Genomic DNA, 26692 nt, shown 5'->3' with positions numbered 1-26692 from the left:
AAATAAAACTGAACTTGATATTTGTGTCATTAAAACACCCTTTAAGATTCATAGCTTCAAACAACATCTACTGAACTACTGCAGCCGAAGCACAACACACTCATTTAGTCTTTCCCGCGGCTCATTTAGATGCACATTTCTGGACTCATGAGAACAAAATTCCCACAGTGACGTTCACTTCTCCCTTCTCCTTATTCCCTGAACATGACAAGGCGGTCTTAGCTGTATATTTAAACTTATGGAGGTCATACGGTGCACTAGAATATTACACGTTTGTTGAATATAATCAATTTTTGCATCCCTTCATTAAAGCAAAACTGGCTGATTTACATATTTCACAGACACTGATGACACATTTTTCTCTGTTTTTGTTAAGTATGTTAAGTATGAGTATGTTCATTTCAATTTTGTCACGTTTCCATGAAATGTTATGGTGACCACTAAGAAGTATCAGATGGAGTGTGCTCATTCATGAATGATGAAGTGTAATGCTGAGATCTGTCCTCCAGATGGCGCTGCCAGTACCTCTTTGTGTCGGGTGCGTTCGGTCTCGGGCGCTGGGGCCTCGACACTCAATGATGAAGAGCTGGACATGGATGAGCGTCTACTGCTGCAATCAGACGGTGGAGGAGAGCGACTCGGAGACTAGAGAGAGAGAGAGAGGACGGTTAGATCGACAGGACTGATGCTGAAACACTTTCTCTGTAAAGATTCTGTAGAGTAATTTCAGTCGACTGAACGTGTTTCTCTGTTGCTCAAGACATTTTGAAACTTGTCAGGATGGCTTCATCGGTTGAGACACGGATGAGTGGCGAAATGTCGAGGATGGGTTTCCCAGAGGGGTTTGTGGGGGCAGTGACGCAACGCTAAGAATTACATTGAATGCAAAATTTTAATAAATAAGTCTGGACGATAATTAGCATTCCAGCATTCAACCAGACATAAATAATACGACTGTAACTTAACCTGCAAATGGTCCTTTGTTTCCTGTTTACACTTCTGGGTTTCGGGGTCTATACGACCCCAAAAATTGATTGAGTAATTGTACAAAAAATGTACATTTTTAATCATACAAATAATATATAATTTGTTTTGTTTACTTCTCATCTATTCATTAATGCTGTGTTTTTGGAGATATAAAGTACTTTTGTATCCATATACCACACCATTCCTCAACTACACCGTTAGCTTGCATATATGAAATATAATTTTTTTTTATGATACATTGCATTTATGCTCTAGTACTACTCCTTCATTTCTGTGTAAAAACTTTCAGATTTATTTATGAAATTTTTATCAGATTTTATAAAAAAAATTATTATTATTTTTTTTTTTTGACACATGAAGAAAATATATTTAGTTTTTTTTTTCACATTTCCCATTCATTTCAATGTGGGGTCATATTGATCCCGAAGACCAGAATTGTAAACATTTTTTTTTTTTTTTACATACCTTCAGATCAACCGAATCAAGCCTAGTTTTTGTGTGTGTATAGATAGATAATGTATGAAAAGTCACAAAATCTTATTCCACTGAGATGAAGGAAACCTTTTTTATTATTAAGTACAAGTCGATTGAGGGCTGCAATTAATTATATAATTTTTATTTTACAAATTTACAGTAAAATTTACATCAGCAATATATTTCTGTCTTACATTTTATAATTAGACAAAACAATATTACAATAGTAATAATAATATTTATTATTTTTGCTTAATTTCAGTTTGACACCAGTGTGAATGTGAAACTGAGATACAATCGCAACTAAAGAGATGTCTGAGTCTGCTATAAAGTGAATATGTGAACGTGTCATTAAATGATTGAAATGCTTTAAATCTGGGTGGGGGGGGGGGACTTCGATTAAATATTTGACCCTTATGGGGTTCGGCTGAAAAAACTAAAAAGTTTGTGAACGCTTGGTTAAGAGAAACACATCCAACTGACAAGATCCAACTTTACAACACATCAGTTTGAAATCTAAGCTCACCTCAAATCCACTTTCCCTTTTACTGGAGTCACTGTGTTTGCGCTCCAACAGAGACAGAATCTGCAACACAGATAACTTAGTTTACGAAATTATTCTGAAAATAATACAGCTGGACACCGCTGGGCTGCGTTCCAGTCCTTTTCCCTCGCTAGTTTTCCCCAGTCTCGTTCACTCAGATGTGCGTAATTGCTTGCAATGCATGTGTGCCCAATGTGTTGAAGCCCTTGATCACCTGAATCCGCTATGGAGTCGATATATTATTTACTCTTTTTTTTTTACTCACATTTTCCTAAAAATGTGTTTAATACAGTGGCCAACTTTTTTTGAGATGTGTTGATGCCATGAAATTTAAAATCAACTTATTTTTCCCTTCAAATTATGCATTTTCTCAGTTTAAACATTTGATATGTCATCTATGTTGTATTCTAAATATAATATTGAAATTTGAAACTTCCACATCATTGCATTCTGTTTTTATTCACAATTTGTACAGTGTCCCAACTTTTATGGAATTGGGTTTGTATATCAATCGAGGGTCTGTCCATATAAACTTCACTTGTCCACGTCACACAGTGGAAGGCACTATAGACGAATCCGACGAGCGTTCTGTGTAGGCTGCCATCTTGTGGCGACGCCATTACTGAGCTGTTACACAGGCATATAGACATATGCACCGGTATGTAAACAAACCTCGGTGATAACGCGAACTCACCCTCGATGACAGCTACAGCCAGGCAGAATGACTTGTTGGTTTGATCTGTGACTGCAGTGGCCTCCAGTCACAGATGAAGGTACAAACGATCTTACAGATTAACGTTATTTATGAAAATAGCTTGGCAAGCTAGCTAGGCTAACGTTTGCTAACGAGGAAACTATAAAAAGATCTGTCCATTTGGCAACAAGAAATAAATAAATGAATGAAATCAAATAAACAAATTCATGTTTTTCATTTGTGTCCATTATTTATCTCATTTTCACATTGCAACAGGCAAGGGTAAGGTAACGATACAGCTAGAAAGTATACATAATATCGACCAATTAGTGTTTTTAAACCATGGAAAGAGGTCAATATAACAGCGGGAGAACAATTATGTCACATAACGTTACATTTAGCCATTTAATGACCATAGCATGTTAATTTAATAGAAAAAATAGCAAGAGAGGAGATTTTGCTGATCACTATATCACATATTTATTATATTTTTTTTACTTATGTCATTAAATAATTGTTATTATACGCGAATGTCCACGTCTTGTACTCGCCCAGGAAATCTGTAAACCGTACGGCACCATACAGGGGCAGTCGACCCGGGGTATTCACAATGTTTTCTCTTCAAAATTGAAATTTTACTGCCACCATTGAAACAATTTATAACGGAAACTGTTTACCCACTCGACATTATACAAGGGCTAACGTTGTAACGTTAGTGACAGTCGTAAATCGCGGGCTGTTTATTCCAGTGGACGCAAGTTGCAACTAAAACAATAGGAGGCAATGGCGCAACGCTACCCAGCAACAGCTCAGTAATGGCGCCCGCTTACTTCCGGTAGTGTCGCCGGATTCGTCTATAAAATGGCGGCGGGGCCTCCCCCGAGGGGAAGTGGAGTGGAGCGCAGTGCTGGTCTAGACTGCACGCACATCTAACCTTGGAGTTGAGGGCGCAGTGTAACGGAGTCTCCTTGGCCTTGTTATGGATGAGCGTCGATGCTCCGTTCTCCAGGAGCACTTCCATGATGCCCTCGTAACCCCAGCGCGCGGCGATGTGGAGCGGCGTGTCTCCCTTATCGTTCTGAACGTTCAGGCGACAGGAGTGCAGGTCGAAGTACACCAGCGCCTTCACACACTGACACACACATTTACATCAAGAATACACACACCATCAGTTTTAACACTAGACATTCACAAATGTAGTTAATGTAATGATGAAAGTAAAACTACGGTGTACTGTCTTACATCTTCGTGTCCGTACATGCAGGCCAGGTGTAGAGGAGTGTTCCCGCTGTTATCCTGAGCATCTGTGTTTGCCTTATAATCCAAGAGCAGCAGCTACAACAGCCAGCGTGGAGAGCAACCAAACAACAGATAAGGGACAGGAGTTTCATGATTATGAAGAGCTGAGAGTTAAAACACACTCTGAATCAACATGCACCAATGCTAACCGATTTCCTAACTAGAGCCCGACCGATAATGGATTTTGAAGGCCGATACCGATACAAATATTTGTTGGTTTTAAAATCCGATATTCCGATATATCGGCCGGTATTTTTTTATTTCAGAAACGCGCAACTAAACATCAACAGATTTCCCTAACATGAGTTATTTGTAGTTATTTACGAGTTTTAACTAAAATAATATGATAATGCATTTTAAACACAACAGAACAGACTGATAATAGTGGTATTCGCTAGCTTTATGGTTAGCTAGTCAACGATGAGCCATAATTTAGCAATGGATTACGTCATACTGCAAATTGTAAAACATAAATTTTCAATATAACAGGCCGAGGAGAGATGATACGTCTCATTGCTATAACTGTCACGCGCTATTAAAGAAATACTTCAGTCACATTGTCAAAAGTTAAAAGGACAGTCAGTCGACTACACTGAAACAACGTAACATAACATAACTATTACTAGCTAATTCTTCACTCTCGGCTTATTTAACAGCAGCAAAACTGGACATGATAGTCACATTTTGTCCTGCTTATTTGAGTTAAGATGGGGATGTTCTTTTAATTGTTATTCAAGCAACGTATGACTCGTGACCAACTCAACGAGTGTTGCCAACAGGGACGGTGTAGAGCGCCCTCTGGTGGACAAACTATACAACTCCAACACTCATGACATGGTTCAAGCGTGTTTCGTCTGTTTTTATTTTATTTTTGAAATATTCATTTATCGACCATCATAACTGCCGATACAGTTGGTTTGGAAAATGACTAATATCGGCCGATAATATCGGTCTGGCTCTACAAACATGGATTCAGTACTTTACTGAGTTCATTGTTTCTGCTTTAAATTAATACATTATTAGCCAACTGTGTGATTTGTATTTGTACATTTCTGAAATACATAACTTGGACACAATCACCTCTAACAGACCACTCTGAACTGTAATGTAGCATTTTCTGTAAAGCTGCTTTGAAACAACATGTATGGTGAAAAGTGCTAAACAAATAAATGTCAATTGAAATGTATTAAAATCTAACATGCTAAAAACTAACCATACAGTTACAAGATAGTTATTGACACAAGGCATGTTGGGGTCTGACCGTGACTCCCTGGTAGCCCTTCTGGCAGGAGAAGTGTAGCGGCGTGAGGGCATGGTAGTCGGTGGCGTTCACCACAGCTCCCTTTGACACCAGCAGATCGATCAGCAGCGACTGACCTGCGCACAAGCACAACGTTTATTGGCCAACTCTGAGTGAAATCTACAGATTCATGATTCAAGAATACCACAACGAAATCTCTCATGAGAAAATCTAAAACAAACCTCACCACAAATAGCAGCAACATGTAGAGGAGTATAGCCTCGGTCATCCCGAGAGAACGGAGTGACTATGGACGGGTCGTTTAATCTCCTGAACCAAGAAAGACAAGCAAAGCAATGCTTTAACCTTTAATTAGGGAAAGGACATCATCACTTGTGTTGGTCATCAGTCCAACATATTGTTATTACAGTCTCAAAATTAAAGAGCTGTGATAGAGATTGTAGTGTTAAAGGCGCTATATGTAAGAATGTGTATGTATTAATCACTTTTTATAAGTACTAACAAAAAAACAAAAAAAACTTCTATGAAAGCCTGTAGACTGATTTTTGTGTGAAGGACTGCTGGGAAAATCAAAAGGATGTGACGGTTTAGTGCCTTTCTTCAGTTCAGTGACACATGAAACCAATGCTTATATGATGTTCAGGACAATGCTGATGCGTCATGTAATGAAAAACTATGCATCTATAGACTGAACTCGCAATAAGCATGTGCATGTGACGTCACCATTTTCACAAATTCAGTATTATTTTCAAAAGTTTACACTTCGAAACGCGTTTTTAAAAGTTTGTTCTTCAGGCCCCCAAAAGGCCAATGTTGTGTAAATGAACGTCCGAAACGCATAAAATAAGTTTTTAGTATTTAGTTGTCGTATAAAGGGCCTCTTATGCCTGGTTCAGATTACACGATGATTTTTTTTGTCTGTTACGATAGTCAGATTACGCCATTTTGACTCCTAAAATCTTGTTGTGTCGTGGACAAGACACGTCATACTACATGTTGCTTCCTGCCCAGTCATCGCGTGCCGTCTTTATCGAGAAGCCGAAACTAGTCGCGAGTGACTTCCGGAAACGAACGTAAACAAACAATGGATGAAGCGGTGAGTGTTGTATTGGCTGTCCTGTGTTTTAGAAAAAAAGTAAAAAAAAGAAAGAAAAATATTTTTCTAAATTTAAATTAAATTTGCTGGAAGAGGACAGTATGGGCTGTCAATCCTCCAAAGAGAACTTGAGGTCAAATATTGTTTTCTTATATATTTTTACTTTTAGTTTTAACGTTAGCACCATCGCCTCTCTTTTGTTTCGCCATTTTTGAAAGTTGTGTACGGAAAAGCTCCTGTGCTCCTATTGGTCAACCTCATACATGTGCCGGAGCCGTCGTGGGCGACCGTTAAACAAATTAAACATGCTAGTCTGTTTGTCGTGAAGCATCGCAGACGCGACGTAGGTCGCCGCCCACTATACGAGATAATACGATCGAATCTTGCGTCTCGACGCCCGTTGTTGTTTACGAATCCCCACGACACCCTACGTCAAATGGATCGTGCCAAAATCGGGCTAAAATCGTGTAATCTGAACCAGGCATTAGACCTTCAAGATCAGGTAATTGTGTATAAAAGGCATTAATGCAAAATTTCGGATCACTTCAACAGCTTCTGTGCATTTGCGGTGTGGATGATAGCCTGTCAGTCCTGACCCTGAGATGTGGAGGTCACAGGCGTCACAGGAACACAGCGGGTGGCATAACTTCTTCCCGTCCTCCTCACTCTCGCTTTCGCTCAGCAAACGCTGAACCTCGACCTCATTTCCGCTCACAATGTACTGTCCATACACACACATACACACTTAGTATCAACTTCTAATGTGACCATAAATCATATGTTTAATCAAAAAAACTATTTGAGACACTTGTCTTGTGCATCTAAACTAGCATAAAATTTTACTTCCTGTTCTTGAGCCAACCGAAAATAAGTCACTCACCTCAAAGAGCTGATCTGTAGGTGTTGCATTCTGGGACAGCAGGTCCACCTTCTGTCTGAAGGACAGTCTATCTCCGGACCCCTGTGGACCGTCAAGACATTGCCTCATTATTCTGGGATTAAGTGTCCTTCTTTAAAGAAACATGGGGTGCTTTTCACAATCGGGTCAAATACTGGGTCTGGTGTCTTTTTTAGGTTCAAACTGTGCAGTGTTAAACAAATTACTCGTATAAAAAATAAATAAATAATTAAATTAAATATAGTTTAATCTTGCTATTTAAATTAAGTAAATGCGCTGCCATTCGCTTGCATTTAGAGTTGGCGATACGACCAAAATCTTTATGGAGATTTGACTTATAATAATACTAATACAAATACGACGAATGCTATTTAACAAGATTTAACAACACGATAACAACATTTCATGATAACATGCATATGAAGTTGTTTTTGCTTGATTTTCAACACTTATGATACATCGGCATTGCATAATGTTTGACATCAAGTTCAATATCAGCAAAAACAACTAAAGGCCTAAGGGCTGGGTACTGACATTACAGGATTCGATTTAGATTCACAATCTTCAATTTATTTCAGATCTTGAGTCAATTCGATTCGGTATAGATGTATTTGGAGTAGGGATGCACCGAAATGAAAATATTCTTGGCTGAAGCCGAATAATATTGAAACGCTTGTCCAAAGGTAGGACATGGTGTTTCACATTTTTTCCATTTTTGACAATGTTTTCATCAATGCATTAATTAAATAGTAAAAAAAAAATTTTTTTACTATTTTGTCTTGCTTTTCAGAAAAAAAATTAAATAAAAAAATAACAGAAATCAAATTTTAAAAATATTTAACACTGAACATTTTCTTAAGATTCCAGCAGATATACAAAAAAAGCACAATATAACTTCTATAAATTTCCATGTAATTCCATGTAATTTCTATAAATAAATTAGTAATATATATATATATATATATATATTAGTGCTGTCAAACGATTAAAATATTTAATCGCGATTAATCGCATTAATGTCATAGTTAACTCGCGATTAATCACACATTTTTATCTATTCTAAATGTCTCTTGATTTCTTTTTGTTACAATATTTTTTTCTCATTTTAATGATCTTATCAACATGGAAAAGTGGAAAAATTATTATTGAAAATAACATTGGAATAGTGTTCAATTTCACACTAACATATAGCCTATAAATAATCTCTCACACTATGTAACACTGTCTATCAATAAAAGGGTTAAAGAAATACTGACGGTCCTGATATTGACGAGGGGGTGGAGAATTCGCATCATCTGTGTGTGTGTGTGTGTGTGTGTGTGTGTTTGCTTGGCCATCATCAAGTGGTGTTTCAGACTGGACGTGCTGCGATGATGACCGCTCAGTTCACAACGACAAAACACACAGATCACTTGGTCTTGTCGATGGGACAATATGGCAACTTTTTAAAAGTAAACTTTCCATTCAGAATTTTAGGGCATCCATTTCGGCGTCTCGCGCTCGTCATCCACTCAAAAGTAACGTTACTATTCGGCCGGATCGCAAGCCAAAACGAGTGTGTGCGGCACAAAACGTCCTCGCGCTGCGCTCTGAAACCCTTTCATTTCAATGGCTTGCGCCGCGCGAGGACGTTTTGTTGCTTCTTTGACCAAAGCGCAAGCGGATCTACCGTAAACAAAACAACAGGCACGCCGCAAACACACGTTTGGGCTTGTGAGCCGGCTTTGAGTGGATGATGAGCGCGAGACGCCCAAATGGATCATGACGCAAGCCGCGTCCTGTTGCAAAAGCATGTGAAAAAACTACAAAGTTTGCAAGGACAAAAAGGCCGTAAATTGCGCGATAAAAAAATTAACGCCGTTAAAATGGGTTTGCGTTAACGCCGTTAATAACGCGTTAAACTGACAGCCCTAATATATATATATATTTATATCATTGATCAAGTACAGTTGCGATACAGTACAGGCAGGGGTTCTGATCTGGTTCTGAATCGCGTCATTAAAAACGTCATTGTTCGGAAAAATGTATTCAGTCTATTTACTTATTCGGTTAACGAACATTCGGTGCATCCCTCATTTGGAGATATACAGTAGTAACCAAAATTGATGTTCAGAGGAGATGTTTTAACAAATGTTGGGTGATCGTCATATTTAGACACCGAACCATTAGTGGACAGTCTGGAGCACCATGCCTGCTCTCACCAGAGGGCTCTGGGTGAGGTTCCCCTGGCGGATGTACTCCACAGCAGCCTCGAACGAGCTCAGATAGTAGCTCAGATCATCCTTACTGGAGTTACGGAAGCGGAAGTTCTTTATATAACTCAGATTCGCCATCCTGAAGAAAAAGTCAGATTATCAAAATTCTGCATATATAATTAATGCAATCAACAGATTGCTGAAGACATTCTTAATTCTGTCGGAACGGTGTCGTGTAAGCGGCCCCTAAGCTAATAACTAATGATCTTTGCAATGGAAGTGAATCAATCAATCAAAACTAACTTTAGCTGGACAATAACTTTATTCTGGCTGCTGTAAAGCCAAAACAATCTCTGTAAAGCTGCTTTGAAACAATCTATATTGTTAATAGCGCTATATAAATGAAGGTGACTTGAGAATTTAAAGGCACACTATGTAATTCTTCACCACTAGAGGTCACTTATTCAAAATAAAGGAGTAGTTTGATGACGCCTTGATTCGGGGGAATCATGGGAGTTGATGTCTCAAACATTAATTAAGGTGAGACACTAACAGATGAATAGGGTTACATTTTTAAATAAAATACGTCACCATGAAACTTCCTCAGTTGATTACTTACACAAGTATATAAAAAAAAAATTATAAGTTTTTGAAATTTGTATGTTTAATTATGCAAATTATGCATTATCTCATTAAATATGTGCAATTTTGCATATATTTTCGGTAGATAGATCTGAACATATGATAAAGCCAGGTGCAACATTCTTTTTTTCATTTTGTTTACACACACACAAACAAAAATTCAGGATATATGCTTTCATTACCTAGGAAATCTAAATATACAGTACTGTACATAGCCTTAACAAATCGATTTTGACTTTGTTTTTGACTAAAATGTCACATAAATCAGGCCAGGAATAATTTATTAACAAATCCCTCTGAAAATATCTTCAGAACACTGCTAAGTGTATAACTGGAGAGTTTGGTGTACATATATGCTACATAGGCTGAGATATTTGCACTGGAGAATGACAAAAAAAAAATCATTTTGAGAAAAAGCCATTAAAAGATTTAAGTATCTACTGGAAATAATTTCTCAAAAACAGAATAAATGCTCAGGCCCTTAGAAATAATAATATATAATATTTCAAGTTCATGAAAACTGATTATTTAATAACATGGCAGGCATATAAGGCCTACAACCGCAGTAACTCAATGAATTAACATTGCCAGAGTACACCATGTGATGCGTCTGAGCGAATCACGTTAGCAGAAACCAGCAGTAGCCAATGAGATTTTGTCATTAGCTGGAAATCACTCTTTGGACATTCACAATTACTGATAAAAAGGAAATGCCCATATTTGGGTTACACAGCGTTGTGCACGAGATTCAGAGCTTTCCAACGATACCGGTCATGACAGACTTCAGAAAACAGACGGAGCGTAGCGCGACGTAGTGGAATGCTAACTTGGAAAATTCGGGAGAAATTTACTGGTGTAAGTAAACAAATATGTAATAAACATCTTAATGTATATTTTCAACGTTTTCTTCGTAGCAGCTTGAAAGAACACATTTTGAAGGAGTAAACTAGCCCAAAATCTCAAAACTGATCACTGCATATAAAAAATCAACGTTTTTGCCTGCCGTGTATCGCCTAAACGTAGTGAAAGCCGTTGGAGCGGAACGAGGTGCTGGAGCGATTGCTAATGAGAGACGAGCGCGACATGCGGCTCAAGAGCAGTGGAACTTTTATTATGTAGATAGTTTTGAGTGTGATGAAAGTTGCTATGATGCTACTCTTTGCGTTCCCTTGGCGGCTACTATGTGAGACACGTGTTGCACACTGCGGTGAGCTAGATGATATTAAGCATGGTAAACATGATACTCGCGGTAAATCAAGAAAACGCAGTTTAAAACAAAAAGACTAACTGTGTTGAGCTGTATAACAACCATTCATTTTCGGTCCATGAATACATCCAAACATTTGCTCACCTGTCTAATAAAACACCTGATATATTAAAGCGTCTTTAGTGTTTCCATGGTTTCTACAAAATAAAAACAGAAATCGAGGGGAACGCGGGTATGATGTCATTAACACCATCCGTGTTCTGGTTAAACCGGTTTATTTCTCTGGATTTAAACATCCTTAGAAACATTTGGGATGATGCAAGTCCGCAAATCACCAAATATATAACAATGTTCTAATGGTTTTTGGAAAATCTTTAAAAATCTTACATAGTGTGCCTTTAACAATACAATCCCTTTCCCTGAGACAACGATACACAGAACACAACACTCACCAGTTCGGGATTTCAGTTTTGATCAGCAAATAGAGAATAACCGACAGAAGATCATCGGCACACATGGCCTCAATGCTCACCGCTGAAAGAGAAACACAATCAGGTCAGCACAACCCTTCTGACACACACACACACACAACACACACACACAACTGATGAGTTTTGCCAAGTTGATGTCAATGGCGCGCTCTCTGTAGGCATATATTTATGTTGATATTTTGTCGCTATGTGAAAAAATCCAGCAAAATGCGCTGGCTCGTTTGTCGACCCCAGAGGATTAACTTTATCCTAACCATAAATTGTGATTGAAATATACAATTTATTCAATTTCAATAATACTATTTACTAAATAGACCTGCATCTAAAAAATAAACTTAAAGCACTGTTTATTTCATTTGTGTCTGTTTTATTGAATTAATCCTATTTTTTGTTACTTGCAGCTCAAGGCCTAGTCAATGAGTGTGATCTATTTTGACAAGTGTTTTCGCCATCCGAAGTGTTTTCGCCATTTCACTCATCAAGTGTTTGATGAGTTTCGCCATCCGAAGTGTTTTTGCCATTTCACTCATCAAGTGTTTGATGAGTTTCGCCATCCGAAGTGTTTTCGCCATTTCACTCATCAAGTGTTTGATGAGTTTCGCCATCCGAAGTGTTTTCGCCATTTCACTCATCAAGTGTTTGATGAGTTTCGCCATCCGAGGTGTTTTCGCCATTTCACTCATCAAGTGTTTGATGAGTTTCGCCATCCGAAGTGTTTTCGCCATTTCACTCATCAAGTGTTTGATGAGTTTCGCCATCCGAAGTGTTTTCGCCATTTCACTCATCAAGTGTTTGATGAGTTTCGCCATCCGAGGTGTTTTCGCCATTTCACTCATCAAGTGTTTGATGAGTTTCGCCATCCGAAGTGTTTTCGCCATTTCACTCATCAAGTGTTTGATGAGTTTCGCCATCCGAAGTGTTTTCGCCATTTCACTCAAGTGTTTGATGAGTTTCGCCATCCGAAGTGTTTTCGCCATTTCACTCAAGTGTTTTCGATGAGTTTCGCCATCCGAGGAGTTTTCGCCATTTCACTCAAGTGTTTTCGATGAGTTTCGCCATCCGAAGTGTTTTCGCCATTTCACTCAAGTGTTTTCGATGAGTTTCGCCATCCGAAGTGTTTTCGCCATTTCACCATTTCACTCATCAAGTGTTTTCGATGAGTTTCGCCATCCGAAATGTTTTCGCCATTTCACTCGTCAAGTGTTTTCGATGAGTTTCGCCATCCGTGGTGTTTTCACCATTTCGCCATTTCACTCATCAAGTGTTTTCGATGAGTTTCGCCATCCGAGGTGTTTTCGCCATTTCACTCAAGTGTTTTCGATAAGTTTCGCCATCCGTAGTGTTTTCACCATTTCGCCATTTCACTCATCAAGTGTTTTCGATGAGTTTCGCCATCCGAAGTGTTTTCGCCATTTCACTCATCAAGTGTTTGATGAGTTTCGCCATCCGAAGTGTTTTCGCCATTTCACTCATCAAGTGTTTGATGAGTTTCGCCATCCGAAGTGTTTTCGCCATTTCACTCAAGTGTTTGATGAGTTTCGCCATCCGAAGTGTTTTCGCCATTTCACTCATCAAGTGTTTGATGAGTTTCGCCATCCGAGGAGTTTTCGCCATTTCACTCAAGTGTTTGATGAGTTTCGCCATCCGAAGTGTTTTCGCCATTTCACTCATCAAGTGTTTGATGAGTTTCGCCATCCGAAGTGTTTTCGCCATTTCACTCAAGTGTTTGATGAGTTTCGCCATCCGAAGTGTTTTCGCCATTTCACTCATCAAGTGTTTGATGAGTTTCGCCATCCGAGGAGTTTTCGCCATTTCACTCATCAAGTGTTTGATGAGTTTCGCCATCCGAAGTGTTTTCGCCATTTCACCATTTCACTCATCAAGTGTTTTCGATGAGTTTCGCCATCCGAAATGTTTTCGCCATTTCACTCGTCAAGTGTTTTCGATGAGTTTCGCCATCCGTGGTGTTTTCACCATTTCGCCATTTCACTCATCAAGTGTTTTCGATGAGTTTCGCCATCCGAGGTGTTTTCGCCATTTCACTCAAGTGTTTTCGATGAGTTTCGCCATCCGTAGTGTTTTCGCCATTTCACTCATCAAGTGTTTGATGAGTTTCGCCATCCGAAGTGTTTTCACCATTTCGCCATTTCACTCATCAAGTGTTTGATGAGTTTCGCCATCCGTAGTGTTTTCACCATTTCGCCATTTCACTCATCAAGTGTTTTCGATGAGTTTCGCCATCCGAAGTGTTTTCGCCATTTCACTCATCAAGTGTTTGATGAGTTTCGCCATCCGAAGTGTTTTCGCCATTTCACTCGTCAAGTGTTTTCGATGAGTTTCGCCATCCGAAGTGTTTTCGCCATTTCACCATTTCACTCATCAAGTGTTTTCGATGAGTTTCGCCATCCGAAATGTTTTCGCCATTTCACTCGTCAAGTGTTTTCGATGAGTTTCGCCATCCGTGGTGTTTTCACCATTTCGCCATTTCACTCATCAAGTGTTTTCGATGAGTTTCGCCATCCGAGGTGTTTTCGCCATTTCACTCAAGTGTTTTCGATGAGTTTCGCCATCCGTAGTGTTTTCGCCATTTCACCATTTCACTCATCAAGTGTTTTCGATTAGATTTGCCATCCGAAGTGTTTTTCGCCATTTCACGTAAGTGTTTTCGATGAGTTTCGCCATCCGAAGTGTTTTCGCCATTTTGCCATTTCACTCAAGTGTTTTCGATGAGTTTCGCCATCCGAAGTGTTTTTCGCCATTTCACTCATCAAGTGTTTGATGAGTTTCGCCATCCGAGGAGTTTTCGCCATTTCACTCAAGTGTTTTCGATGAGTTTCGCCATCCGAAGTGTTTTCGACATTTCACCATTTCACTCATCAAGTGTTTTCGATGAGTTTCGCCATCCGAAATGTTTTCGCCATTTCACTCGTCAAGTGTTTTCGATGAGTTTCGCCATCCGTGGTGTTTTCACCATTTCGCCATTTCACTCATCAAGTGTTTTCGATGAGTTTCGCCATCCGAGGTGTTTTCGCCATTTCACTCAAGTGTTTTCGATGAGTTTCGCCATCCGTAGTGTTTTCACCATTTCGCCATTTCACTCATCAAGTGTTTTCGATGAGTTTCGCCATCCGAGGTGTTTTCGCCATTTCACTCAAGTGTTTTCGATGAGTTTCGCCATCCGTAGTGTTTTCGCCATTTCACCATTTCACTCATCAAGTGTTTTCGATGAGTTTCGCCATCCGAAATGTTTTCGCCATTTCACTCGTCAAGTGTTTTCGATGAGTTTCGCCATCCGTGGTGTTTTCACCATTTCGCCATTTCACTCATCAAATGTTTTCGATGAGTTTCGCCATCCGAGGTGTTTTCGCCATTTCCCTCAAGTGTTTTCGATGAGTTTCGCCATCCGAGGTGTTTTCGCCATTTCACTCAAGTGTTTTCGATGAGTTTCGCCATCCGTAGTGTTTTCGCCATTTCACCATTTCACTCATCAAGTGTTTTCGATTAGATTTGCCATCCGAAGTGTTTTTCGCCATTTCACGTAAGTGTTTTCGATGAGTTTCGCCATCCGAAGTGTTTTCGCCATTTTGCCATTTCACTCAAGTGTTTTCGATGAGTTTCGCCATCCGAAGTGTTTTTCGCCATTTCACTCAAGTGTTTTCGATGAGTTTCGCCATCCGAAGTGTTTTCGCCATTTCACTCATCAAGTGTTTGATGAGTTTCGCCATCCGAAGTGTTTTCGCCATTTCGCTCAAGTGTTTTCGATGAGTTTTGCCAGCCGAAGTGTTTTCGCCATTTCACTCATCAAGTGTTTGATGAGTGTCACTCATCATTTCACTCGTCAAGTGTTTTCGATGAGTTTCGCCATCCGTGGTGTTTTCACCATTTCGCCATTTCACTCATCAAGTGTTTTCGATGAGTTTCGCCATCCGAGGTGTTTTCGCCATTTCACTCAAGTGTTTTCGATGAGTTTCGCCATCCGTAGTGTTTTCACCATTTCGCCATTTCACTCATCAAGTGTTTTCGATGAGTTTCGCCATCCGAGGTGTTTTCGCCATTTCACTCAAGTGTTTTCGATGAGTTTCGCCATCCGTAGTGTTTTCGCCATTTCACCATTTCACTCATCAAGTGTTTTCGATTAGATTTGCCATCCGAAGTGTTTTTCGCCATTTTACGCAAGTGTTTTCGATGAGTTTCGCCATCCGAAGTGTTTTCGCCATTTTGCCATTTCACTCATCAAGTGTTTTCGATGAGTTTCGCCATCCGAAATGTTTTCGCCATTTCACTCGTCAAGTGTTTTCGATGAGTTTCGCCATCCGTGGTGTTTTCACCATTTCGCCATTTCACTCATCAAGTGTTTTCGATGAGTTTCGCCATCCGAGGTGTTTTCGCCATTTCCCTCAAGTGTTTTCGATGAGTTTCGCCATCCGAGGTGTTTTCGCCATTTCACTCAAGTGTTTTCGATGAGTTTCGCCATCCGTAGTGTTTTCGCCATTTCACCATTTCACTCATCAAGTGTTTTCGATTAGATTTGCCATCCGAAGTGTTTTTCGCCATTTCACGTAAGTGTTTTCGATGAGTTTCGCCATCCGAAGTGTTTTCGCCATTTTGCCATTTCACTCAAGTGTTTTCGATGAGTTTCGCCATCCGAAGTGTTTTTCGCCATTTCACTCAAGTGTTTTCGATGAGTTTCGCCATCCGAAGTGTTTTCGCCATTTCACTCATCAAGTGTTTGATGAGTTTCGCCATCCGAAGTGTTTTCGCCATTTCGCTCAAGTGTTTTCGATGAGTTTTGCCAGCCGAAGTGTTTTCGCCATTTCACTCGTCAAGTGTTTTCGATGAGTTTCGCCATCCGTGGTGTTTTCACCATTTCGCCATTTCACTCATCAAGTGTTTTCGATGAGTTTCGCCATCCGAGGTGTTTTCGCCATTTCACTCAAGTGTTTTCGATGAGTTTCGCCATCCGTAGTGTTTTCACCATTTCGCCATTTCACTCATCAAGTGTTTTCGATGAGTTTCGCCATCCGAGGTGTTTTCGCCATTTCACTCAAGTGTTTTCGATGAGTTTCGCCATCCGTAGTGTTTTCGCCATTTCACCATTTCACTCATCAAGTGTTTTCGATTAGATTTGCCATCCGAAGTGTTTTTCGCCATTTCACGCAAGTGTTTTCGATGAGTTTCGCCATCCGAAGTGTTTTCGCCATTTTGCCATTTCACTCAAGTGTTTTCGATGAGTTTCGCCATCCGAAGTGTTTTTCGCCATTTCACTCAAGTGTTTTCGATGAGTTTCGCCATCCGAAGTGTTTTCGCCATTTCACTCATCAAGTGTTTGATGAGTTTCGCCATCCGAAGTGTTTTCGCCATTTCGCCATTTCACTCAAGTGTTTTCGATGAGTTTTGCCAGCCGAAGTGTTTTCGCCATTTCACTCATCAAGTGTTTGATGAGTTTCGCCATCCAAAGTGTTTTCGCCATTTCACTCATCAAGTGTTTGATGAGTTTCGCCATCCGAAGTGTTTGCCATCGGTCAATAATACCAGTTTAATCTGATTTTATCCTTTTAGCCAGGTTACCAATGTTGCAATATAGACGACTGTTGTGACTTTGCATTTATTTTTAAGAGGAGGAAATGCTCAAAAAAGCAGGGCAGGGACATGTGATAGTTAAATAAATCTAACTATTTATCATAATTGACCAAAATGTTAGAAAATCTATTTCCTGAAGAAAAGAAGCTTTGAACGCATGTATAAAAATGGAAAGAACATCCTGTGCCTGTTGTTCTGTCTGCCTTCAGTGCCATGTTGTGGCAAAATTGGGGAAAATTACTAAACAAGCTGTTTGACAAACAGACATTAGGATGGCATTCCTCTAGTTCACACACACTGGAAGTGTTTCTGCATGAAAACTAAGGTCTGAGGTAAAACACAGGACTGACTGTTCGTGAATGAGCGTACACCGGCTAATCCGGTTATCAGAGCCATGCAGAACGAGAACTGTTTACAAGAGGAAATTTAGACAAATCTTCACACGCACGCACACACAAACACACACATGGTATTCACTCCTAAATATAGCAAAAGTACCATGGTAATACCATGAAGAAAATACAGAGTATTTTGATAGAAAGTAACGTTTGTGGTCACCGCACCTGTATCTCGGCGTCTGGTCGCCTGCATGATGGTTAAAATAACTTTCCTTATGCAGAGCAGTTTCTGCAGGGGAGACGTACAGACGTTCAGCTGACTCAATTCCCTCTTAGCCCGAAGAATATTTATACTACGAGAGAGAAGAGACATATGATCACTGAATAATTCACAACAACAGTTAACATGTTCATGTCTCTATGGCAGATGCTTCCTTAAATGTTACTCTATGGGATTTTCAGCTGTCTGATCCCACATAATATCAAACTATAGTAATTTGGCTTAGACGGTTAAGAAAAAGACATCTAGGCAGAGAACAGTTCACCTGAATTCTGACTTTACACCGAGGTCTTTCTGCTGCAGTTCCTGTAAGGATCGCGTCGTTTTGTTGAAAGCTGCATCCTGTCAAGACAAATATAAATTAATGCAATAACTATTGCTACAGTGACGACCAACTGTTACAGCGGCCATGTTTCTGGAAGTATTTTTACTTTTAATATTCTCCATTCAATAAAAGACAAACCAGCCAGCTCTGAGATGACAGACAGAGCATTAAAACATATATATAATATATAATATTTTATAAAATGTATAATATTTTTTTAAGGCGAGACACGGCAGGAAAAAAACATTGTTTTTTTTTTTGTTTTTGTTTTTCACTGGTCAATTTTGAGATTTTTGGATATTTGTCTTCAATAACAATTCTTCTTTCAGACTTGTGGTGAACAAAAAGTCCGAAATACACATTTAGGTCTTTATTTTACTACACTTTGTCTGTTTGCGTCTGTAGATTTCTCATAAATTCTTCAAAAGTTGTCGTTATAAATCATCCTGCCGCTCAGCGATCTGCACCGTCATCACACACACCGTTAGAAAGCTCTCTTTCTCCTGTACAACACTGTCAGATCCAAATATGGTCATTTCCTTTTTATCAGCAACCAATCGTTAAAGTAAAAGGGGGGATTTAACTCTAAATGCGCGATCTCATTGGTTGATGCTAAATCTTTAAAGAAACTTTTTTGTCATTCTCCAAGTCCGAAATGTCCACTTCAGTAGCACCTATATACACCAAACTTTACAGTCTTGTACCTAGTTATATTATGAAGACATTTACAGAGGGATTTGTAAATATATTATTCCTAGCCTGATTTATATAACGTTTTACTCCAAAAAACATGGCGCAAATAATTTTTTAAGGCAATTGGCAGTATATTCAGATTTACAGGATGACAAAAGTAGTTATCCATAAATCCCTCTGTATTTTTTTCTCATCTAATATGTGAACACAATGAGAATTCTGAACCTGGCTTTATCCAATACTCAGATTTCGTTTAAATACATGCAAATTAGTGCATATTTAATTAGATAATGCCTCATTTGCATATTTAAACATTAAATTACAGAAAACTTGTAATATATTTTTTTCTCATCCTAATGTATTTAATCAACTGGGAAAGTTTCATGGTGATATCTGCTAGTTAAAAAAAATGACAATATAAAGCATATAAATCTGCACAGTGAAAGAAGAAAAAATATTCTGAATTACTGAAATCAAAGTTGAAATTTTACTCCCTGCAACAAACAAAGGTGAAAGTGAGCTAATGCATGGTATGGTTTATCAGTACCCGACTTGCTTCAAGAGTCCCAACATAACTAAAGAGTAGATCATGGATGCCATGATGGATGTACATCTGAAAATGGAGAAAAGCAAATACAAATTAATGATTAAATCAAGGTTACAAGTTTAAAAGAGAACAAGTAGGTTTTTCCCTGACCTCCACTGCTTGTTTGAGCAGAGTCATCTGTATCTCCTGTCTCGCCAAAAGCCTCTGAAATCAAGACATTTTATCCAATCAGCACCACAAGAAAGTCCGTATTAGAGGGATCCGATCTTAAACAGCTTACCAGATGAGAGTCCCTCAACAGCCACTGAAGACATTTTGTGTAAAGGGTATTTACAGAGTCCTAAAGGATTGGGTGACAAAATGAACAATAAATAGTGAGATGTAAAAAGGACTGAAGTTAAACACATGATATTGTTACTTTATTGAGGAACCAGGGGCTGGTAGCATCAGCTGTGAGTAAGTTACAACTAAGCCTAGTTTTCACTAATTACTACTATTTATTTAGTAGTGCACAAGATCATATTTTTGCATTGTTCCATTAAACTGAGTTGAAACGCAACTCTACGTATAAACTAAATAGCCTCCGATCAGGAGTTGGAACTGCATCGACAAGCTCTCGTTTTCCCGACAGACTTCATATCTTTACAGCCGTATTTTTAATCAATGAGTGTGTTCACACCGCGAGAGCGTCAAGAAGGAGCGTCGCGTGAGCAGCACTGAAGCGGGGGTTTCGGCGGAGAGTCTATTTTTGCCGCGCTGCTGACGCTCAATTAAAGTAATAGCACACTTTTGATCAACAACAAAAAAAAGTGCTTAAAATGCACAGAATAAGCATCTGCAAATGTAAATCTGTGTTCGTCTCACTATGTGATGTCGTAGGCCCCTCCTCTCTTGTTCTTTGTAGGACTGACAGAAGGTGGCCACAAACTTGTCCAGTTTCTCAGCATGGCGGCCCAAGAATTCCCTTACTTCCTCGATGTTCTTCAGACAGTACAGCGCAGAAACAGCACTCAGCTCCTCTGCGAAAGATAAAACAAATCAGCAAACTCATGCAATCAAACAGAACGAATCAGTCCAGCAAACGATCCATTTACATTTCAGTTTGCCTTAACCGGGTTCGTTCCGACAAGGTGTCGAGCAATAAATCACTAAACCTATAAATGTTAATCTATATTCTTTGTCCAAATCAGTCGTTGCATGTCGAGGCGTTTTATCAATAGCATGGATTTCATATTTGCACTGTTTTTCTTCTGTTTAGCTGCAATTTAATCGCCTGACAACAACATCGCAGTTAGGATGAAGTGTTAAAGCCCCCCTCTGGTGAAAATCCAGCTTTTAAATGTTGTTTATGTGTCTATGTGGTGTTTTAAATATGATTGCTTTGCCTTAAAGCATAAGTGGACAGCATTGCTGAGTATTTCCTCCTTAAAACTGCAGTGAACCAAACACACGGTGTGAAATCGCTGGTGTTTCTGACGTCACAAACCACCTTGTAACCAATCAGATCAACGTGAGATCGTCAACCAGTGAGTGAGTGGAGGCGGGGCTCATTTGCATATTCATAGAACCACGCATACTAAATGAGGCAAGGGTGTCGAGTTACATTCAAGCTATACAACAGGAAAACGCTTTTAAAAATGTAATTCTGGTGATTCAACTATTGACTACAGAGGTTTGGTCACAATTCAGCGGGTACAATATAGTGATCTAAATATTAATTTGGACTTTCAGCAAAATATTCCACACAGATTTCATTTTGTGCATTTGGATATATGTTTGAGGCAAATTCACTGCATTATTGATTTCAATCTGCTTGGTTTGTAAGTGATCTCTGTGTGCATTATTACACTAATATTACACTAAAGCGCCTTTAGCTAGAACCTCTAACAAACAATTACCAGGGCTGTGGTCAGAGTCGAAGGGTCTTGTGATGCACAGTATGCTGTAGGCCTGCTCCTTCTCATTGTAGAAAGTCTCCTCAAACAGGATGGGCACAGAAGTGGGATTGGGAAACCCTGCTCCCAGACGGACCTGGTTATTGTCTATAGACACTTCCTGAAAGATACGCCACATTCAAAACATGTTCAGTTCCAGTCAGCTTCCTGAAACGATACACACGGGGTTGTTACACACATGTGGGATTTTACATACCTTTCCATCGAGCGTCTGGTAACCCTGTTCAGTCGGCTGAAGCACGTACTCGTCAAACTGGGCTGCGGTAAAAGAGCCCGTCGGTAAACTTCCACAGCACGGTACCAGGATCTACACAAGAGGTTTGTAGGGTTTGAATTGATCAAGCACAGACAAACTCATAACAAGCTTCACTACGACTTCAGGAGCCTTGAAAAACAGCACACACGTCGAATGGACTACGGTGTGTTTTGTTCTCTTTGAGATTGATATTGTCACCATATGATTCTGTTGAGTTCATTAAAGAAAGTCTCATGGATAAAGGACAACACAAGGGGAAAAAATTATGTAAAATGTGGATAATAGTGTTTTTTTTTCCCACTGTTTCAACCAAAATATTAAAGCTGCAAGCAGCATTTATCGGTGTTCAAGCAGTTCAGATCTTTAAGGCATTTAAGCACAAAAGCATCAAAAGACATTAAGTTGTATGTAGCAGGCATGATTTATCATGATATACTACATTTCAGTGTGATATTACATAATTAACCATGTTCCGATATGATTTATCATAATTTACCGTGTTAAAATATGATTTACTACAGTTTAGTTCACACACTCATTTTCAACTTCAGGATTAGTCATTTTTTACTAAATGTGGTTGCAAATGTTAAAAGATTGAATTGATAAAGTTATACTATGAATTATAGTTGAGTATTGTGAAAACAAAAATAATTTAAACAGCAGCGGGCAGTAAAACACCACTCATTGGCCACCTATAATTCGATCCTCACGGAACTTTGCGGAGGAACTTTGGTTGCTGTAGCGCCACCTATGGGTTAATCGGGCTCATACTCTGATAGAATGGAATCCAAATGGAAATCCGATGGCTGTCAGGCAACACAGAAACTTCAATTACACAGTATTATACAGCCGTCAGCTCCCATCCTCGGCTCTGGTTGGTCTGTCGATATTCAGTCCAACGACTGCGTCACTCAGTTTGTCCGTGTTTGTTACTTGTTACTTTGTACACAATGGCTGATCCAACTTTCGGCTTTGTTTGGAAGTATTATCACAGAGAGCATAACAGGAACGAGTACTAAATCCCAGAAATGAGTTTGTATTTTTGCATACCGGTTTCCAATATGTGTTGAGTACGTTTTTCGCTGAATTAAATGAATAATAAGAGCTTAAAGGAGTAGTTCACTTTAAAAAAAAAAAAAAAAAACTTTTGCTGATAATTTACTCACCCCCATGTCATCCAAGACGTCCATGTCTTTCTTTCTTCAGTCGAAAAGAAATTAAAGTTTTTGATGAAAACATTCCAGGATTTTCTCCATATAATGGACTTCAATGGGGACCAAACGGTTCAAGGTCCAAATGAGCGTTCGTGACTCTCCTGTTCAAACTCGTTTATCAAAATGAACAAATCTTTTTTCGTGTCACTTGGTTCATTCAACGAATGAAATGAACGAATTGATTCAGAAAAAGATTCGTTCATTTTGATAAACGAGTTCGAACAGGAGAGTCACGAACGCGCGTCACAGAACAGAGCAAGGCGAGCATTTGAGCTTATAAAACTTAAACTTTGTTATTTATTTATTAAATGAGCGATCGTTTCGCTTGATAAGACCCTTATTCATCGTCTGGTGTCGTTTAAAGCCCTTTGAACAGTTTGTACTGAAAGTGTCTTTCGGACCTTGAACCGTTTGGTTCCCATTGAAGTCCATTATATGGAGAAAATCGTGGAATGTTTTCATCAAAAACCTTCATTTCTTTTCGACTGAAGAAAGAAAGACGTGGACATCTTGGATGACATGGGGGTGAGTCAATTATCAGCAAAAAGTGAACACAAGCATGAAAGCATGAAATGCAGAGTGATGTCATCAAAATCACTGACCCATATTGGCGGAAGTGCGAGACTATACGTTTTGATCTCTTATATCTTCTAAATGTGAATGTTTTGGAGCACACTAGCTTATAGATAACAGTAAGGCTAACATATTCATCTTAAAAGACCAAAAAAAACTTAAATTTTAATTTCTTGATTACTGAACAGATTGAACTGATCTGGTCACAAGCATGAGGCTGCAGGCCAAATGAAATCAGAGACGAGCTGATAACCACAACAGAACAATCTGTGATCATATAGACTTTTGCATCACATGTTCAAGCTTATCAGCTTGAAACGCAGCTCATTCAATCATTTTTAGGGGGAGAAGTATTCATTTAAGCATTGTTTTAAATTTGAGAATGACCTTAAGACAGACACTGCCATTATCATCTGATCTTCGAACATCACACAACATTGAAGAATCAGTTCATACATACTTTCTGACCGCATGTGAACTGACCACAGTCACATGAACGAATACATGACTAATTCTGTCCAACAAATAAATCCGTTCATCGTTTCAGTCGTCAACACGCAAACCTCATTCACTTTTGCTCGGTATGTAAGAACTTGAACAGCATTTCCAATGGTGACAAATGTGGACGTGTGCACTCACGATGCCATGCAGTTCTGCCACCCTGGAGCTCAGGTCCGGTCTGTGCTTCTCCAGGGCCAGGTAAAAGGGGTTCTTCAGGATATTCTCATCATACACAGCCATATGTGTCCCACACTCCAGCTCCTTAAAGAGAACAAGAGGAACAGATAAAGAGAAACAATGATATGGAGGAAAGGAATTTTAGAAATGTGGGGGTCGAACTAAACTGGATTAGCATTACGAAGTGAACCACTGTTGCTCGGCTTACATTTTCTCTCCTGATTGTTTTTGAACTTTGCAAAGCTGCATTTATATCATTAATACCTAATGTATTAGTAAGTGGCAAGCATGATTATTACTCATTCTCAAGATTTTAATAATTTGTAATTTGAACAAAACCCCATTCCTAAGTGTTAAAAAAACAAAACACGATAACTATAAAGATCAATATAATGATTTTATTATAGCAATTATCTCAGCATCCACCAGTGGAAGATATCGTTGTGTCGTCTGCAGCTTTAAATGCTCGCGTGTTTTAAGGCAGGATTGATTCTGATTGTCATCAGCTTGAAAAAAATCGTTCTGAAAGTGATTCCAACGACATCGTTCTCCTGTGCCGTTATCGTTATAGTTGTGATGTGAACTCTGCTGTTCTCTAATGTTGGAATGATTTTAAAAACAATATCTTTATCATTATGGTTATTTTCCTCCTTTAGAGTGAAAATTTGGCGTAAAAAATATATTAATCTAAATGGGTGGCAACAGACAGCTCTCATTTGAATGAACACAAATATGCTGTTAATACAACTGATCTCATTTCCATTTCACAGTGAAAGAAACTGGCCAATAAGAGGACGGATTTAGTCACATGCCCAAAGCCACTGCCGTTACGTAACACAGCGACTTGGTGGTGCTCACGACACAAACACTACTTTACTGAGCAAGTGAGATTAGCTGAAGAGGAATCCCGAACCAGCTCTCGTCTCTGAACACTTTTGTATTTGGTGTTATATTTAATAAAATATACAAATATATCTGAAACATGTAAATATTGTTGGACAAACATAAAACTGCACAGTGCTGCTTTGTACACCATATTAACCAGGATAACCACTGTATTTCTGTTATAATCGCCCTACTGTCAGAGAGTAAATGTATGTTAATTTAGTCTTTCTGATGTTTTTTTTTTATGCATTGGTCTGAACCATGGGTGTAATCCACCAGCTGGAAACTGAAGTCTGCCAGGAGCCGCCATTGGCTAACAAGCCTTCACCTGCTGTTAGCATTCCATTGACCCCCATTCATTTTGGCGTCACTTTGACAGCGAATAATTTTACATCCTAGGCGTTTAAAGACTCCATTTGTCCATTGTTTATTTCTAAAGAAACACAACAATGTATATCTGTAAATGTGAGGCAAAACGATTTCCCCCACGTGCATCGACGGGTGAGTCGAAACTCATTATAATATGCAAAACTGTTCTCCACTCACAGCAGTGGGCGTTTACTTCCATGTCTTCAGTGCGACACGCCCATAAAAACCGAGCGTTTCTGAACTGGGCTCAAAACTAGGGTAGAAAATAGCCTATTACTTATTCATTTTGATGTTTTTGAATGCAAAAAACAAGCCTCAGATAACAATAAAATACATTTTAAAAATCCAGTTCAAGACCCCTTTAAACGAGCGCAGAAGTCACTCACCGGTCAAGCTTTGGCGGGACAAAAATGCGCTTTAGTAAGGCTGACAGAAAACAGCGCGCAAGTTCCAGTCTTCTTGCGCTTGACGTTTAAACTGACAGGACTTGCAAATTGATAAACTCAATTTGATAAACTGGGGAGCTGCTGGCACGTAGCCTACTGATCACCAATCACCGATTATCTACGATCCCTATAAGTGACATCGTACATCCTTGCGATGTGACTATCGTGGATGCGCACATGGCGATATCGATACTAAAATGATATACCGTGCAGCCCTAGTACACAGTCACCTTGCAACCACCTTAGGCTATATATTAACCACGAAATAATGCCTCAAAAAAACACTCTGAAGTAGAGCCCGACCGGAAGGATTGAAGGATTTTGAAGGCCGATACCGATACAAATATTTTTGGGTTTTAAAATCCGATATATCGGCCGATATTTTTTTATTTCAGAAACGCGCAACAAAACATTAACAGATATCCCTAACATGAGTTATTTGTAGTTATTCATGAGTTTTAACTAAAATAATATGATAATGCATTTTAAAAAGAAACTTGTTTCTTTTATTGTCACAACAGAACAGACTGATGATAGTGGCATTAGCTAGCTTTGTGGTTAGCTAGTCTATGATGAGCCATAATTTAGCAATGGATATCGTCATTCTGCAAATTGTAAAACATAAATTTTCAATATAACAGGCCGAGGAGAGATGATACGTCTCATTGCTATAACTGTCACGCGCAATTAAAGAAATACTTCAGTCACATTGTCAAAAGTTAAAAGGACAGTCAGTCGACTACACTGAAACAACGTAACGTAACA

The 26692-nt window shown here is 39.1% G+C and overlaps 1 protein-coding gene across 1 annotated transcript in view; it reads right to left on the bottom strand.

The window, feature by feature from the left end:
- ankrd27 (ankyrin repeat domain 27 (VPS9 domain)) overlaps positions 1-26692 on the bottom strand; it is a 43199-nt gene that overhangs the window by 12229 nt on the left and 4278 nt on the right. The window contains exons 2-20 of the mRNA XM_039656678.2: positions 24189-24311; positions 21703-21813; positions 21450-21606; positions 20416-20570; positions 19832-19891; positions 19702-19755; positions 19552-19617; positions 18252-18328; positions 17932-18059; positions 11750-11831; positions 9455-9587; positions 7236-7316; positions 6952-7076; positions 5486-5568; positions 5260-5375; positions 3942-4034; positions 3634-3831; positions 1988-2047; positions 526-645 (exon numbers count right to left, since the gene is read on the bottom strand). Coding sequence (XP_039512612.2) covers positions 526-645; positions 1988-2047; positions 3634-3831; positions 3942-4034; positions 5260-5375; positions 5486-5568; positions 6952-7076; positions 7236-7316; positions 9455-9587; positions 11750-11831; positions 17932-18059; positions 18252-18328; positions 19552-19617; positions 19702-19755; positions 19832-19891; positions 20416-20570; positions 21450-21606; positions 21703-21813; positions 24189-24290 — 2001 coding nt within the window. The 5' untranslated portion in view covers positions 24291-24311. The remainder of the gene's footprint in view (positions 1-525; positions 646-1987; positions 2048-3633; positions 3832-3941; positions 4035-5259; positions 5376-5485; positions 5569-6951; positions 7077-7235; positions 7317-9454; positions 9588-11749; positions 11832-17931; positions 18060-18251; positions 18329-19551; positions 19618-19701; positions 19756-19831; positions 19892-20415; positions 20571-21449; positions 21607-21702; positions 21814-24188; positions 24312-26692) is intronic.

Source organism: Pimephales promelas, chromosome 25 (genome assembly GCF_988280905.1).
Source record: "Pimephales promelas chromosome 25, fPimPro1.hap1.1, whole genome shotgun sequence".
In the NCBI taxonomy this organism is placed as follows: Eukaryota; Metazoa; Chordata; class Actinopteri; order Cypriniformes; family Leuciscidae; genus Pimephales; species Pimephales promelas.
This window is presented reverse-complemented; position numbering and strand designations above follow the sequence as displayed.